This window comes from Panthera tigris, chromosome X, assembly GCF_018350195.1.
Source record: "Panthera tigris isolate Pti1 chromosome X, P.tigris_Pti1_mat1.1, whole genome shotgun sequence".
In the NCBI taxonomy this organism is placed as follows: Eukaryota; Metazoa; Chordata; class Mammalia; order Carnivora; family Felidae; genus Panthera; species Panthera tigris.
In genome coordinates this window covers 42,225,498-42,239,083 of record NC_056677.1, presented here as the reverse complement: position 1 = coordinate 42,239,083, position 13,586 = coordinate 42,225,498, and the positions used below count along the sequence as shown (strand labels likewise).

The 13,586-nt window shown below is 49.9% G+C and overlaps 1 protein-coding gene across 6 annotated transcripts in view; it reads left to right on the top strand.

Moving 5' to 3' along the window:
* The first annotated feature begins 209 nt into the window (after nt 1–209).
* The window catches only part of OTUD5 (OTU deubiquitinase 5), a 28,049-nt gene continuing 14,672 nt past the window's right edge, over nt 210–13,586 (top strand). Inside the window, exons 1-3 of one of the 6 annotated variants that reach the window (XM_042973765.1) lie at nt 210–1,557; nt 2,097–2,147; nt 12,306–12,396. In XM_042973765.1, the coding sequence (XP_042829699.1) occupies nt 964–1,557; nt 2,097–2,147; nt 12,306–12,396 (736 nt within the window). In that variant the 5' untranslated portion in view covers nt 210–963. Of the gene's footprint in view, nt 1,558–2,096; nt 2,148–12,302; nt 12,397–13,586 lie in introns of all 6 variants that reach the window. The other 5 variants (XM_042973763.1, XM_042973764.1, XM_042973769.1 and 2 more) reach the window with 5 other exon arrangements.

Here is a 13,586-nt window from a genome sequence, read left to right as displayed (position 1 = left end):
AGAGGGCGTGTTTGCTTCCCTAACACCCAAGGTCCCCACGATGCAGGTCTGTCCCGGGGTTGGCCAATCCGACGTTAGTGACGGCTTCTCTTAACCAATTACCGCAGAACTCGGCCTGTTGCCAGGGTGAAGCGGAGCCCGCCTCTCGGCAGGACAGGGATTTGCAGGTGGGTGGGACCGGAACTGACGCTTCAGGGGATTGCTATGCTCTGGGAGTGTTGATATTTTCCAGTCAGTCCGGCTGACTGCGGCCAGGTTGGAAGCCTGGCAGGGAGTCGTTTTCAGATTGTCGCGCCTGGGGCCGGCCGCACTGTGCTGTCATAGTACCCCCGCCTGTGAGTCAGAGCCTCGGGGAGTGAAGAGCGCGACAGGACGGTCGAGGGAAGAAAGGCAAGGAACGAGAGTGCAGACTTTTGACTGAAATCTGAGACGGAGGGCACGGGAGGGCGATCGCTAGCTTCTGATTGGTCCGTGGGCATCATCGGGACCCACGCAACTGCCTCGATTGGTTGGTGTCTGCAATTGTTTTGGCGGCGGCGAAGATTTTGCCCACGTACTTCCGAACGAGAGGCGGGACTGTGCCCTGGCGCGCGTGCGCAGCACCCCGGGGCCCCACCCTGTAGTTCAAGAACCTGCGAGGGGGCGGGGCAAAGAGGTGCTTGTTTTGGTTCTGTTTCCTTTGAAGCGGCAGGCCGGAACGAGCGAGCATAGCAGTAAACTTGTTGGACTTGGAGAAAAGGCTACGACAAACTCGCCGCGGTGCCATCATCTAGGACTTCACATCCGGGTTCTCCTGCCCCGTGACCTGCGCGCCACCGACGGTTCTCGAACCGGTGCCTCAATCTCTTTATCCGGGTCCCGCCGATCCCGTCGTGCTTCGCGCACCAGAGTAGCCCCCTCATCCGGGTTCTATCCCAGCGTGCCTCGCGCCGGGTTTGCTGGGGGGTACTTGGCGGTGCCGCCATGACTATTCTCCCCAAAAAGAAGCCGCCGCCTCCCGACGCCGACCCCGCCAACGAACCGCCGCCGCCCGGGCCGCTGCCCCCGGCGCCGCGTCGCGGCGGGGGTGTGGGCGTGGGCGGCGGCGGCACGGGTGTGGGCGGTGGCGACCGCGACCGTGACTCGGGAGTCGTGGGGCCCCGTTCCCGGGCCTCACCACCGCCTCAGGGCCCGCTACCGGGGCCGCCGGGAGCGCTTCACCGCTGGGCGCTGGCCGTGCCGCCTGGCGCCGTGGCGGGTCCGCGACCACAGCAGGCCTCTCCTCCTCCTTGCGGGGGCCCTGTCGGTCCCGGCGGCGGTCCCGGCGACGCGCTGGGCTCAGCGGCGGCGGGTGTGGGCGCGGCGGGCGTGGTGGTGGGCGTGGGCGGAACCGTAGGCGTGGGAGGTTGCTGCTCCGGGCCGGGCCACAGCAAGCGGCGACGTCAAGCCCCCGGGGTCGGAGCGGTTGGCGGGGGCAGTCCGGAGCGTGAGGAGGTCGGCGCGGGTTACAACAGTGAGGACGAATACGAAGCGGCTGCAGCTCGCATCGAGGCTATGGACCCCGCAACCGTTGAGCAGGTATGGCTGGGTGGGGGTGATAGGTGAGTGGATGTGGTGGGTGGGATCCCCAGACTGGATAGGGACCCAAGGAAGGCTGTCTGAGGTCCCCCGCAAGGGACCTACGTCTTCTCCCGGGGCTTGGCATTCATTCTTCCCTGGTGGTAGGGGCCTAAGACACCCTCTTCCCTGCCCCCCACCAAGGACTTGAGGGTTAGAAGCCCCAGATAAGATGGCGGACTTAACGATGGAGTCCGTGGTCTCTTCTGGGACCCATAGCCATTATTCTGGGCCCTGAGACGTCCTCGTGTAGGGCCAGTAGGTAGGAATGCCACCTGAGAGGGGAGTCTCATGACTCCAGGGGATCTTGGTTTGTGTTCTGTGTCTTGAGATTTTCTTTCCTCTTGGAATAGGGTCTGAGATTTCTCCTCAGGGGAACACAAATAGGAGGTCCTATAGGATGGAAACCTTATACATTTTTGAGTGTCCCCAAGATACCTAAACCATTTTCGGGAGTTTGAGACAGTACATACAGGACAACCCCTCCCTTTACTTTTCAGGGGGAACAAAACACAGGACCATTCCAATGGATTCCAGCGACTTCCTTAAAGGTTCTAAGCCTTTTTTCAAGGGCCTAAGATTCCATCTCCTAGAATCAAGTATCTGACACACACAGATACATTCCCTTTAGAGAAGGGGATCTTCTAGCTTTTCTTCAGGGAAATAAAACGACTTTCATGGAGATAAGATTCTCTTCCCCTTGGGGACAAGCGCCAAAACTAACACTCATGGACCAGAAACTACTAGGGTACATGAGATTGATCCATTTCCCAGGTGACAAGAGTCTGTGCTTCCTTTCAGTGGTCTGAGACCTCCTTGGGGACAAGAGTCTGAATTTCTCTCTAGGAGCTTAAGCTTTTTTTAAGTGATAGACCTTCAGCTCTTCTCTTACCCCACCTCCCCAGCCTGAGCCTTTCTTCAAGAAAATCAGCCTCACTGTTTTGGGTACTTGAGCCTAAGGTCCTCCTGCTTATGAACTGGGGCTTACAGAGACTGGGTCTGAAGCCTCTTCAGGAGATGGATTACCCCCCATCCACGGAGGTCCTTTCTCCTCAGGGATTGGTGTCTGAGTATTCTTGGGGGTCTGAGACACCCCCCCCCCCACACACACACACACAAACACAGGGATATGAGGTTCTTCTACCCTAATTATGAAAGACTGAAACATACTTTGGGTCCAAAAATGCCCCTTCTCCCCCTGAAACATGGATCTGAGCACCCCCTGCTCCAAGGGCCTGAGCTTTTTGTAAGGGATGTAAGATCCCTGCTTTGGGAACTGTAGCCTGATACCAGTCTTCAGGGGACATGGGCAGCATGGAGTCCTAGAGATGGACCTGAGATCTTCCCATGGATCAAGGGCCTGAGACCCATTGAGCCAAGGACACTTGAGCTTGTCCTCAAGGACAAGAGACCCATGAATACCCCAGTGACTGGTGTGTCTCTAGAAATGTGGTCTGGGCTTCTCTATTCAAGGAATTTAAGGATCTCTTCAGGAACAGGAGGACTCCTTTCTACCTTAGGACTCGGAATTGAGCCCCAAGACCCTTTTCTTAGGGGCGTGGATAGGGAGTCCCTGGAAAATAGGGTCCCGAGTTTCCCTCTAACAGTTTAAACTTTCTTTCAGGTGCGTGAGACACCTTACCCACCTTAGGACCTGAGACGTGAGTCTGTCCTGAAAGTACCAATTGTCACCTCACTTTAGATAGCATAAGTATACCCGTTATAGGGGCCTTTGAGGGATTTTTTTTGCTTTGGGGACTTGAGCTTCAGGCCATTTGTGAACTAAATTCCAAGAACTTTCTACTCCCCTTGGGAACATGGATAGGACAGGATTCTGAGGAAGAGGCTGAGCCTCTTCCTAGGGGCCTAAGATTCTCCTTAGGGACAAGAGATCATTTATCTTAAGGAGGGACCTGAGTCCCCCTTGGGTATGAGGTGCTCTCCCCCTCCCCACAACCAGGCAATCCTTTCTTACCAGGGAGAGGGACATGAGGTCCTCTCCAGTGTGGCCTGAGGCCTCCGCCATTGAACAGAAGGACCTGGGTGCTATATAGTCCTAAGAACCCCTTACCTGAGCTCTCACAGGCCAAGAAGATCTTCCTACTTTCTCTGAGAAGGTTGCCAGGTACTGGGGACTTGGGGCTGAGGCCTCCCCTCAAGAACTAGGAGATAACTCTGAGTCTCTCCCTGACCCAGCTCTGTTTGCTTCTTGTTTCCAGGATTGGAAATATCCTGAGCTTTCTGAATTGCTTTCAACAAGCTTTTTTCTTCCTGGAGACATTCCCACTCGAGGGAAATTCTCTACCCATATTCCTATTCCCCTTGATTCATATAAATCTTTCTGCACTTCACAGGGGCCAGGGCCTTGTCTTGAGCCCCCTGTCCTTGATACCTTTCTACCCTTTACTACTACAGGTAGAATAAATTGTCTGAGTCTACAGGGTCAGGGCCAGGAATTGTTTCTCTCCCTGATTGTAGTAGGCTGCCTTTCCTCCACAGAACTAGAGAATGCTACATCCCTGGTCCCAGGGGCATAAAGGAAGAAAGTTGCGTGCTGACATGGTGACTAGAAAGACATCTCCTTATACCCCCTTTGCATCTTCTAGGCTGGGAGTCCCTCCCCCATACTTGTTCCCATAAGAACATGCGTGGAAGTAAAACTCTGTGGTTGCATGATGCCTTCCCAATGACGGGGAAGGCTTTTCCTGTCTTCACACTTCTTGGGACAAAAGGAGAATAAGATGCTTCTCCCTGCCTCACCTGGTCCAACTTGGGGCTTTCTGGGGATGAGAAGAGCGGAGATTCTTCCTGCGGTTCCAGTCTTTGTCCTGAACTATCACCTGGGGGCATTTATAGCCTTGGAAGCCCATTAGATCCCGTGGAAAAGAGAGAAGTTGGTGAGAGGAAACCCAGATGGTGGATCCTTGTTCCGACTACTCAGACTTCCTGTCTGTTTGGATGCTGTGACTACCTCCGCTGATTTTAGGAGCCCTTTTGGCACCTTGGGGTCCTGGTGCTGGGGAGGTGGTGATGTTGGGGGTTTCTTTTCCAGGCATGGCTGCCTTACCGAGTCTACACTGTGAAAAGAATGACTTGTAAGTCTCCTGAGCTTGAGGACCCCTCAGAGCATTTTAAGAATGGGGTGTGCAATGCTGAGGTGGTCAGAGGTACTGGACCTGGCACTGTAGCCAGAGTACCTGGGTTCCTACTCTGACTCTGCTGGAGCTTTGCTGGATGAACCAGAATAGTTAGGTCTGTGTTCTCTGGGTCTCAGTTTCTTCATGGGTCAGGTAAGGAGCTGGTGAAGGGTCGTTTAGCTTTGGGATTTTAGGGAACTCAAACCGAAGCCCTCGGGACCTAGAGGTGACAGAGAATGGTGAGTGTCTTTTGAGGAAAAACTGGGTGCCTCTTCCTCTTTCCCTTGCCCGAGCTTGGTGGGCAGGACAAGTGTCTGTTCAGTGTGAGGTTTGGGGTTGGCAGGCAGTGATGTTTTATGTCCAGCTGTGTTATGGTGAATAGGCTTGGGAGTTGCCCGTCAAGGGGCCTATTGGATGGTGTAGAGGTAGGTTTGTGTGTGGAAAAATTGGGGGCTTTGGAGCTGGGCAGGCCTGAGTTCAAACCCTAGGGTCTCCTGCTTGGCTGTTTTATGGCTTCAGGCAAACTCTCAGCTTCCTTCCCCCCACCCCCAAGAGTCCACCCATGCCTGGGGTTATTGAGTGTAGGAGTGCCTGTCCACCTCAGAGCTTGGCTGATTTCTTCTCTTGCAGTTTCCCCAGGACAATCTAGGTTCTCCCTGGGAGGCTTTGTTAACAATCGAGCTTTGTTAGCAAAGACCCTTTGTTTGGCATCCAGGAACCAGCGGATTCCTTTGGCGGGGAGACAGAATCTTATAGCAGGAAGTGGTCCCTGCCTGGGCTTTCTGGGTTTGAGTTCTGTATCTTCAGGCAGTTCCCTTTTCTGGGCCTCAGTTTCTCCAGCCTTGAAATGGGTAATAATGAGGAGGGAGGTTGGACTCATTTCTGAGAAGCTGGTTGTAATCTCTTAATTCCCTGCTCCCCACTCCCCCTCCCCATTTTGAAAGTTTTGGGTAAGGCCCGTTGGCTTATGGGGGTGTGTTACGAAGTCTCATACAATGTTTGGCTTCCTTCTCCTCTGCCATTGCTGTCAGCCCTTGGGTTTGTTTAATTTTAACGGCTTTATGGAGATAATTCACACACCGTAGAATTCACCAATTTAAAGTGTACAATTCAGTAGCTTTTAGTGTATTCAGAGTTGTGCACCCATCACCACGATCGATCAATTTTAGAACATTTCCATCACTTGCAAATGAAACTCTGCACCATCCCCAATTCCCAATCCCCCATCGCCTCCCAGCCCCAGCAACTACTAATCTACTTTTCATTTTGATTGATTCTTCTATTCTGAACAGTTCCTACAAATGGAATCCTACAATGTGAAATTCTTTGTATCTGGGTTTTTTCTCTTAGCATATTCTTTTCAAGGCTCATCCGTGTTGTAGTATGCAGCAGTACTTCATTTCTTTTTGTTGAAGAATGATGGAATCTTCATTTTTTTAACCCAGCCCCTCTCCCCTTGCCCCCTCAGTGGCCCAGCAGTAGGTTTGGGGCCTTGCTCCTTTCCCCATTCCTTCACCCTGGAGAGCTTGTGTTGCTCCTTAGAGAGCAGTGTGCCTCTGTTTTTCATTGGATGGGTTGCCTGTGTTTTGCCCATGGAGTTGAGCCAGTGTTCCTGGGTGATTTGGGGGGAGAGAGGGGTGGTCTTGGCATCAGACTTGCTGGGACAGAGCTGTGAAGGCCAGAATACTAAACACCTCTTGGCCACAGGCTCTGGGAAGACATCTGCCCAAGAGCTGCCACTGCTGCTGCCATCTTCCCCTGCCCCCTCTGTCTTCAGTGGCAGCTCATTCATTGATAGGCAGGATCAGTAGCTTCCCATACTGGGAGGGGGAGTTCCAAGCCTCTGCTGCCTTCATTCTAATCCTCTCCCTGGGGGAATGCTAGAGAGGTAGATCCTGCAGGACGGGAACCATGCCATATAGCCTCATGGCTCACACTAGGGAGTGCTACAAATGGGTTGTATTAGTTTCCTGTGGCTGTTGTGACAAATTACCACAAACTGAGTGGTTTAGAACAACAGAAATGTATTCTCTCACAGTTCTGGAAGCCAGAAGTCCAAAACCAGTTTCACTGGGCCAAAATCTAAGTGTTGGCAGGGCCACACTTGCTGCAGAGGCTCTAAGGAGAATCCAGTATTCTTCCAGCTTCTGGTGGCTGCCGGTGTTCTTTGGTTTGTGATCACATCACTCCAGCCTCTGCCTGATTTCATACTGTCCTCTCTGTTTATGTGTGGTGTCCTCTCTGTGTCAGGTCTTTCTCACACTTGTGATTGCATTTAGGTCCTACCTGAATACTCCCAAGGTAATCTCCCCATCTCAAGACCCCTAACTTAATCACACCCCAAAGACCCTTTTTCCTTACAAAGTACCATTTACAGGTTTCAGGTTTATGGCCTCTGATATCTGTGGGTGGTCATCATTCAGGTTACTATAGAGGTATTCCAGGGGAAGAAGGAAACCCATTAAGTGTTATTCTGCTAGGTAAAGTCATGTAATATTGGAGTCTGCCCAGTAACCCTATTATTGGGAAGCTTGTTATCCTATTTCACAGATTGGAATACTGTGGAGTTTTTAGAGTGGTTCATCACATGGCTAGTAATTGGTGGAGCTGGATTGGAACCTAGATTACTTGGGTCCCACAGTCTGCTTCAACTTTTTTTTAAAATTTTTTTTAATGTTTTTATTTATTTTTGAAGGAGAGAGAGACAGAGCATGAGTGGGGGAGGAGCAGAGAGAGAGGGAGCCATAGAATTTGAAGCAGGCTCCAGGCTCTAAGCTGTCAGCACAGAGTCCGATGTGGGGCTTGAACTCACGAACTGTGATATCATGACCTGAGCCGAAGTCGGACGCTTAACTGACTGAGCCACCCAGGCGCCCCTGCTTCAACTTCTTTTGGGCCTTTGGACCAGTAGGTTGCAGAGTCTTGCTCCTGGGATCCCCTGATGTCAGAGAACTTTGTCTAGTCCCCTTATGGAGGCTCAGAGATGTGGGAGGGACTCACTGACAGGCTCAGCAGTGGCCTTGTAAGATTCATGGTCTGGACTTGACTTTCTCAGGCTAGAGCATTGTAACTTAAACTTACCAATGGCAGGACTAGCCCCCGCCCCTCTCCCCCACCAGCATTTTTTTCCTGGGCCACTTTCCTAAACAGTTCCCAAGTTGGCATCTTTCTCAGAGGCTCCTGTCCAGCTGTGGGAAGGAGGAGACTATGCTAGAGGCTCCTGGGACTCTTCATCTCTTTCTGGAGCCCAGGACAATGATGTCCTATTTTCTCTCCCCAAAGGGAAAGGCACGGTTTTAGCCAGAGCCTAAGCCCTTAAGGCTGCTGATGCTAAAGCCAATGGGTAGGTAGTGGTCTGGCCTCCAGATTCAGGCCTCCTTCAATTTTAGGGACAAACCAGGATTTTCCTAGGATAGGCTGCCAGGTATGTCTCCACACTGTGGCTCATGAGGCCTCCCCTGTTACCTCTATACTAGCCTTTGCTGGTGCCCAAACCCCAGCTCTTTTGCCTCTGTCAAATGAGGTTAATGCTCACTGGCAGCTGGACTGTGATAAGAACAATTAAGTGAAGTTACTTTTTGCATCAGGCACCTGGTGAGGGGCAGGCATTTGGCTAGTATGAGTTCATCTTTCTTCCTGGCCCCGCCCTGCTTACCTGCATAGTCCTACCCAGGACTTGAGCTGTGCTGGAGTCATTGCTGGGCCTTTGGCATCCCTGGTGCTCTGTGGCAGAAGTGATTTTTTTAAATTAGTTTATTTAAGTAATCTCAACACGCAACATGGGGCTCAAACTCACAATCCCAAGACCCAAGAGTCACATGCTTCTTCAACAGAGCCAGCCAGGTGTCCCCAGAAGTGATTTCTTATCCAGTTAACAAGCATTTCTGGAGGTCTTTATGTTTTGATCCTTTAGTCAGCTGGCACCTCTATTCAAGTGCCAGCCTTAATTACTGGCCAGGTCCCTTCCTCTGTGTTTCATAGCACTGTGTGTTCAACTCTTTCACTGCCCTGCTCACACTGTGTGTGGTCATTCCCTGTCCCCACCCCACCCCCCAGCAATTTGTGAATTTATCGAAAGTAGAGACCAAGTCTGATTAATTTCTCTGTCCTCATTGCCAGCCTTAATACAGACAGGGTCTTACTTAGCAGCTGCCTGGTAAACTTTTGTTGGATGAATAAGTAGGGGCCCCTCTCGTCCTCTTTGATCACCTTGATCTCATCTCCCCCCACTCCCTCCCCACACACACTTGAGGGCAGGAGGTTGCTGTGTGCCCTTCTTTTTAAGAACTTTTCTTTCTGTCCAGTCTGCGCCTTTAGTCATAGTTGTAGCTTCCCTGCTGGTGACCCCTGGCTAGAGCAGGCACCATGGTATTGGGATATGACTGTCCCTGCAGGACAGGGATGGACTTGGGGGAACTGGCTGGAGTGTACTAGTCCACAGTCTCTTGGTTGTGGACAGGCACCTGGTTGTTGGAGTGTTGTGCTCAAATAAGAGTCTTTGTGCTGTCTATGGGAACCCATTAAGGGCTTCCAGGTACCTTTGTCATCTCTGGAAAGCTGGTAACACCTTCCCGGGGTGTGGGCCCTAATGGTGGGGCTGCTGGGCATCCCTTTGTCACCCCCATCTTCATCCCTTACTGTCCAGCCACTCACCTGGGACTCTCTGAGGGCCTCAGTTGTGCATCATCTCTGGGCCAGTCTCCACTCTTCTGTGACTGGTGACTTAGGTTATTTACAAAGCCTTTTCAGGTCCTGAAGCTCCTCTGAGCTTCTTGACAGCTCCATCAGGTAGATCACATATCCCCTGTTTGATAGGAAACTGAGGCTTGGTGAATTCAGGTAGCTTACCTGAAATCATGCAGTGAGTGAGTGGCAGAGCTGGGATTGGAATGCAGAGCTTTTGGCTTCCAGACTTCGTACTTCCTACTCTGTTGGGAATTTTGCTCACTTGAGCTGGGGAAAAGTGGCCTGTAGAGTAATGATCCCCTCTGTCTAGTGATCATTAGCCATATACTATAAATCCCTGGTCAGGGTGGTGTCCCGAAGGAGCAGGCTTGGTACTTCTGGTCCTTAGCCTGGATGATAGGTAAGGCTGGTTTCTTCTGGTGGCCACCAGAGGGCGTAAGGGGCCTGGGAAAGGCCTGCTGCTTCTAGTTTTGTTTTGAAATGGAAAATATGTTCTAAGTGACCCGTGGACATTATTATTTTTTATTTTTTTTAATGTTTGTTTATTCTTGCAAGAGAGACAAAGCATGAGTGGGGGAGGGGCAGAGAGAGAAAGGGAGGCACAGAATTTGAAGCAGGCTCCAGACTCTGAGCTGTCAGCACAGAGCCTGACGGGCTTGAACTCATGGACTGTGAAATCATGACCTGAGCCAAAGTCGGACGCTTAACCGACTAAGCCACCAGGCCCCCCTATTTTTTTAATAGACAATATTTTAGAGCACTTTCAGGTTCACAGAAAAACTGAACAAAAGAGGGTTAAATGTCTAACTTCGGCTCAGGTCATGATCTCACGGTTCATGAGTTCGAGCCCCGTGTTGGGCTCTGTGCTGACAGCTCAGAGCCTGGAGTCTGCTTCAGATTCTGTGTCTCCCTTTCTGCCTCTCCCCTGCTCATTCTCTGTCTCTCTCTCTCTCAAAATAAACATTGAAAAAAAATTTTTAAAAAACTGAACAAAAGAGTTCTCATATTGAACAGGCAGTTCCCATATATCCCCTGCCCTCACACATGCATAGCCTCCCCCATTATTAACATCCCCCACCAGAGTGGTGCATTTGTTACAATCAGTGTCCATGTAGGACACATCATAAACACCCAAAGTCCACAGTTTACATTAGGTTTCACCCTTGGTGTTGTACATTCTATGGATTTGGACAAATGAATAATGATACATAACCACTTTTTTTAAGTTATATTTTATTTGAGAGGGAGAGAAAGCATGAGCCAGGGAGGGGCAGAGAGAGAGGGAGAGAGAAATAATCCCAAGCAGGCTCCACACTGTTGGCATAGAGCCCGTTGCAGGGCTTGAACTCACGAACCATGAGATTATGACCTGGGCCAAAGTCAGATGCTTAACCAACTGAGCCACCCAGGTGCCCTGACACATACCCACTTATAAAGTACCATACAGAGTAGTTTCACTGCCCTAAATACCCTCTTTTCTGCCTATTCATCTACTTTTTTTTTAGAGAGGGTGTGCTTATGTGAGCAAGGGAGAGGGGCAGAAGGAGAGAGAGATTTGTTTTTTAAGTTTATTTTTTTAAATTTTTATTTATTTTTTAAATTTACATCTAAGTTAGCATATAGTGCAACAACGATTTCAGGAGTAGATTCCTTAATGCCCCTTACCCATATGAGGACTTTAAGATGCAAAACAGATGAATATAAGGGAAGGGAAGCAAAAATAATATAAAAACAGGGGGAGGGACAAACAGAGGGTTAAGTTTATTTATTTCTTGAGACACAGAGAGTGAACAGGGGAGGGGCAGAGAGAGAGGGAGATAGAATCCCAAGCAGGCTCCATGCTGTAAGCACAGGGCTCGATCCCACAAACTGAGATCATGACCTGAGCCAAAACCAAGAGTCAGATGTTTAACCAACTGAGCCACCCAGGCGCTCATCCATTATTATTTTTTAAGTCTGAAAATAACACATTTGTCTAGGCACACTAAACCTGAACCTTTGGGGTCAGATGTGCTTTGGAATTTAGAGAAATTTCAGAATTTAGGAAAATCACCTGATGTATATACTATGTGTTTGGTAACACCTCTGGTGGAGTCTGTGGCAGTACCTCATGAACACCTGAATGTTTCTGCATGGCAATGTTTGAATATTCACCTCCAAGTGGGGGATAAATAAGTTCTCGCCAGCTCAGGTCAGGTTATGATGGCAGATGAATTAGAGGAAGACTTCTGGTTTTCAAAGCTTTTTGAGTTTTGGAATTTTGGACAAGGGATTGCATACTTCTCTTGAAGACGGTCAAAATCACCTGTAATGCCAACTTTTAGGGGTATTTTCTTGGATGGTTTTCCCAACTTTTACATGTTTGTATACTTATATGTATAGTCACATGTATGTATGTTAAACTTGTTCAATTGTAAGTGAAATCCTACCTTGCATGCATTTTGCCTTATACAAAGGCAAAATGGGATCTAGGCTCTTGCCAGTTACTCCCTCCTCCATATCTTCCCTACCCTAAGTGACTAGAGGGTCCCCAGGTGAAACTCCTTGAGGTAAAGCCAGGTTCTCTGCTGCCCCCTACCTCCAGGTACTTGCTGGGTCAGGGCCTCCGGCTGCCTATGGGAAGGCCAAGCATTGGATTCCCAACATGGTCAGCAGGGGTCCGTCAGAAAGCAGATGAGGCCCTTCTGGGAGCAAGTCTTCTGCTCACACGATGACCAGTTCCCTAAAAGAAAGGGTCTCCTCTTCCTTTGCATGCATAGAGTGTCAAACAGGGCTGGGAGTTTGACCCTGACATTTAGCTAGGCCCTTCGGGAATTGGAGGGCAGGGCCATGGGGAGGGGGTACAGGTCTTTCCTGTTGCTGACCCCCACCTCTTCCCTCCAGCAGGAGCACTGGTTTGAAAAGGCCCTGAGGGACAAGAAGGGCTTCATCATCAAGCAGATGAAGGAGGACGGCGCCTGTCTCTTCCGGGCTGTAGGTGAGTCTCTGGCTCAGCCTTCAAGGGCCTAGCAATGCCCCTGAGCTACTTCTAATTTTTAGGAGTAATCCCTAAGATAGGGTTGAGGGTAGAGTTTACTGGTCTTTTCAGGACTCCAGGCCCCAGCTTCAAATTAGTATCTGGCCTCTAGCCTTTGGTCATGAGGCAGTGTGGTGGCACGGAAGTAATAATAACAGTAACAGTGATAAAGAAAATAACAATGCTTGGTGACAGATTGCACTGTCCGCCACTAAAGGAAACCCTTTTTAATTCTCCCCCAGGCTAGGTAAGTGTAGGGACTGTCGTGGTTTCCATTTGTCAGATGAGAAAAGCAGCTTAGAGCAGGGGAGTGACCTGCCCAGGATCAGGTAGTACATAGTAGAGTTGGGGGTCTCTGGGTCAGGTTAGTCTGAGGCCCATGCTCTTAACCACAGCATACTGCTGTCACCCTGGGACCATGGAATTTTTTTAAACTTACACAGAAGTAGAATAGTGAATTCTCATGTACCCATCATTCATCTTCAAAATAGTCATCAACACATGGCCAGCCTTGTTTTATCACTATCTTGCCCACTTTTTTTTCACTCTCCTGAAGCAAGAGTATTTTTAAAGCAAAACCCCAACATTGGATCATTTCATATGTTAAATACTTAAGTATGTTTCTCTGGCAGATAAGGATTCTTTCTTTCTGTTTTTTCCTAACATAACCAAAGTGTTATTATCCTACCTAACAACATTCATAATTCCTTAATGCCATCAACTGTCCAGTCTGAGCAGTATCTTTGAGCTCCCTCTGGCTCTGAACCTGTGACTCAATAGGCAGTTGTAAGGCCCTGTGCTAGTGTCCGGGGAAATTGGGGAACGTGATCTGACCCTTCCATTGGGGCTCTGATAATCTACCAGGAAGAAGGGCTCTCAGATAGCAGCTTTCAGCTAGGAGTCAGAAGCGCTATCTTCTAGTTCTGGCCCTGATTCAAAAACTTATATTTCCCCATCTGTTAAATGGTACTGATTCTAAAGGACTCCTTGAATCCCTACAAGGTCTGCTATCCTCTCTGTGGCTAGCCCTCATGAGTACTGGTGGGCTGGACTGACTCAGGCTCCACTTTTGGCTGTGCCACTGATTCTTGGTGTGAACTTGGGCAACCAGTTCTTTTTGCTTGAGCCTACTTCCAAGGCTGTAACAGGAG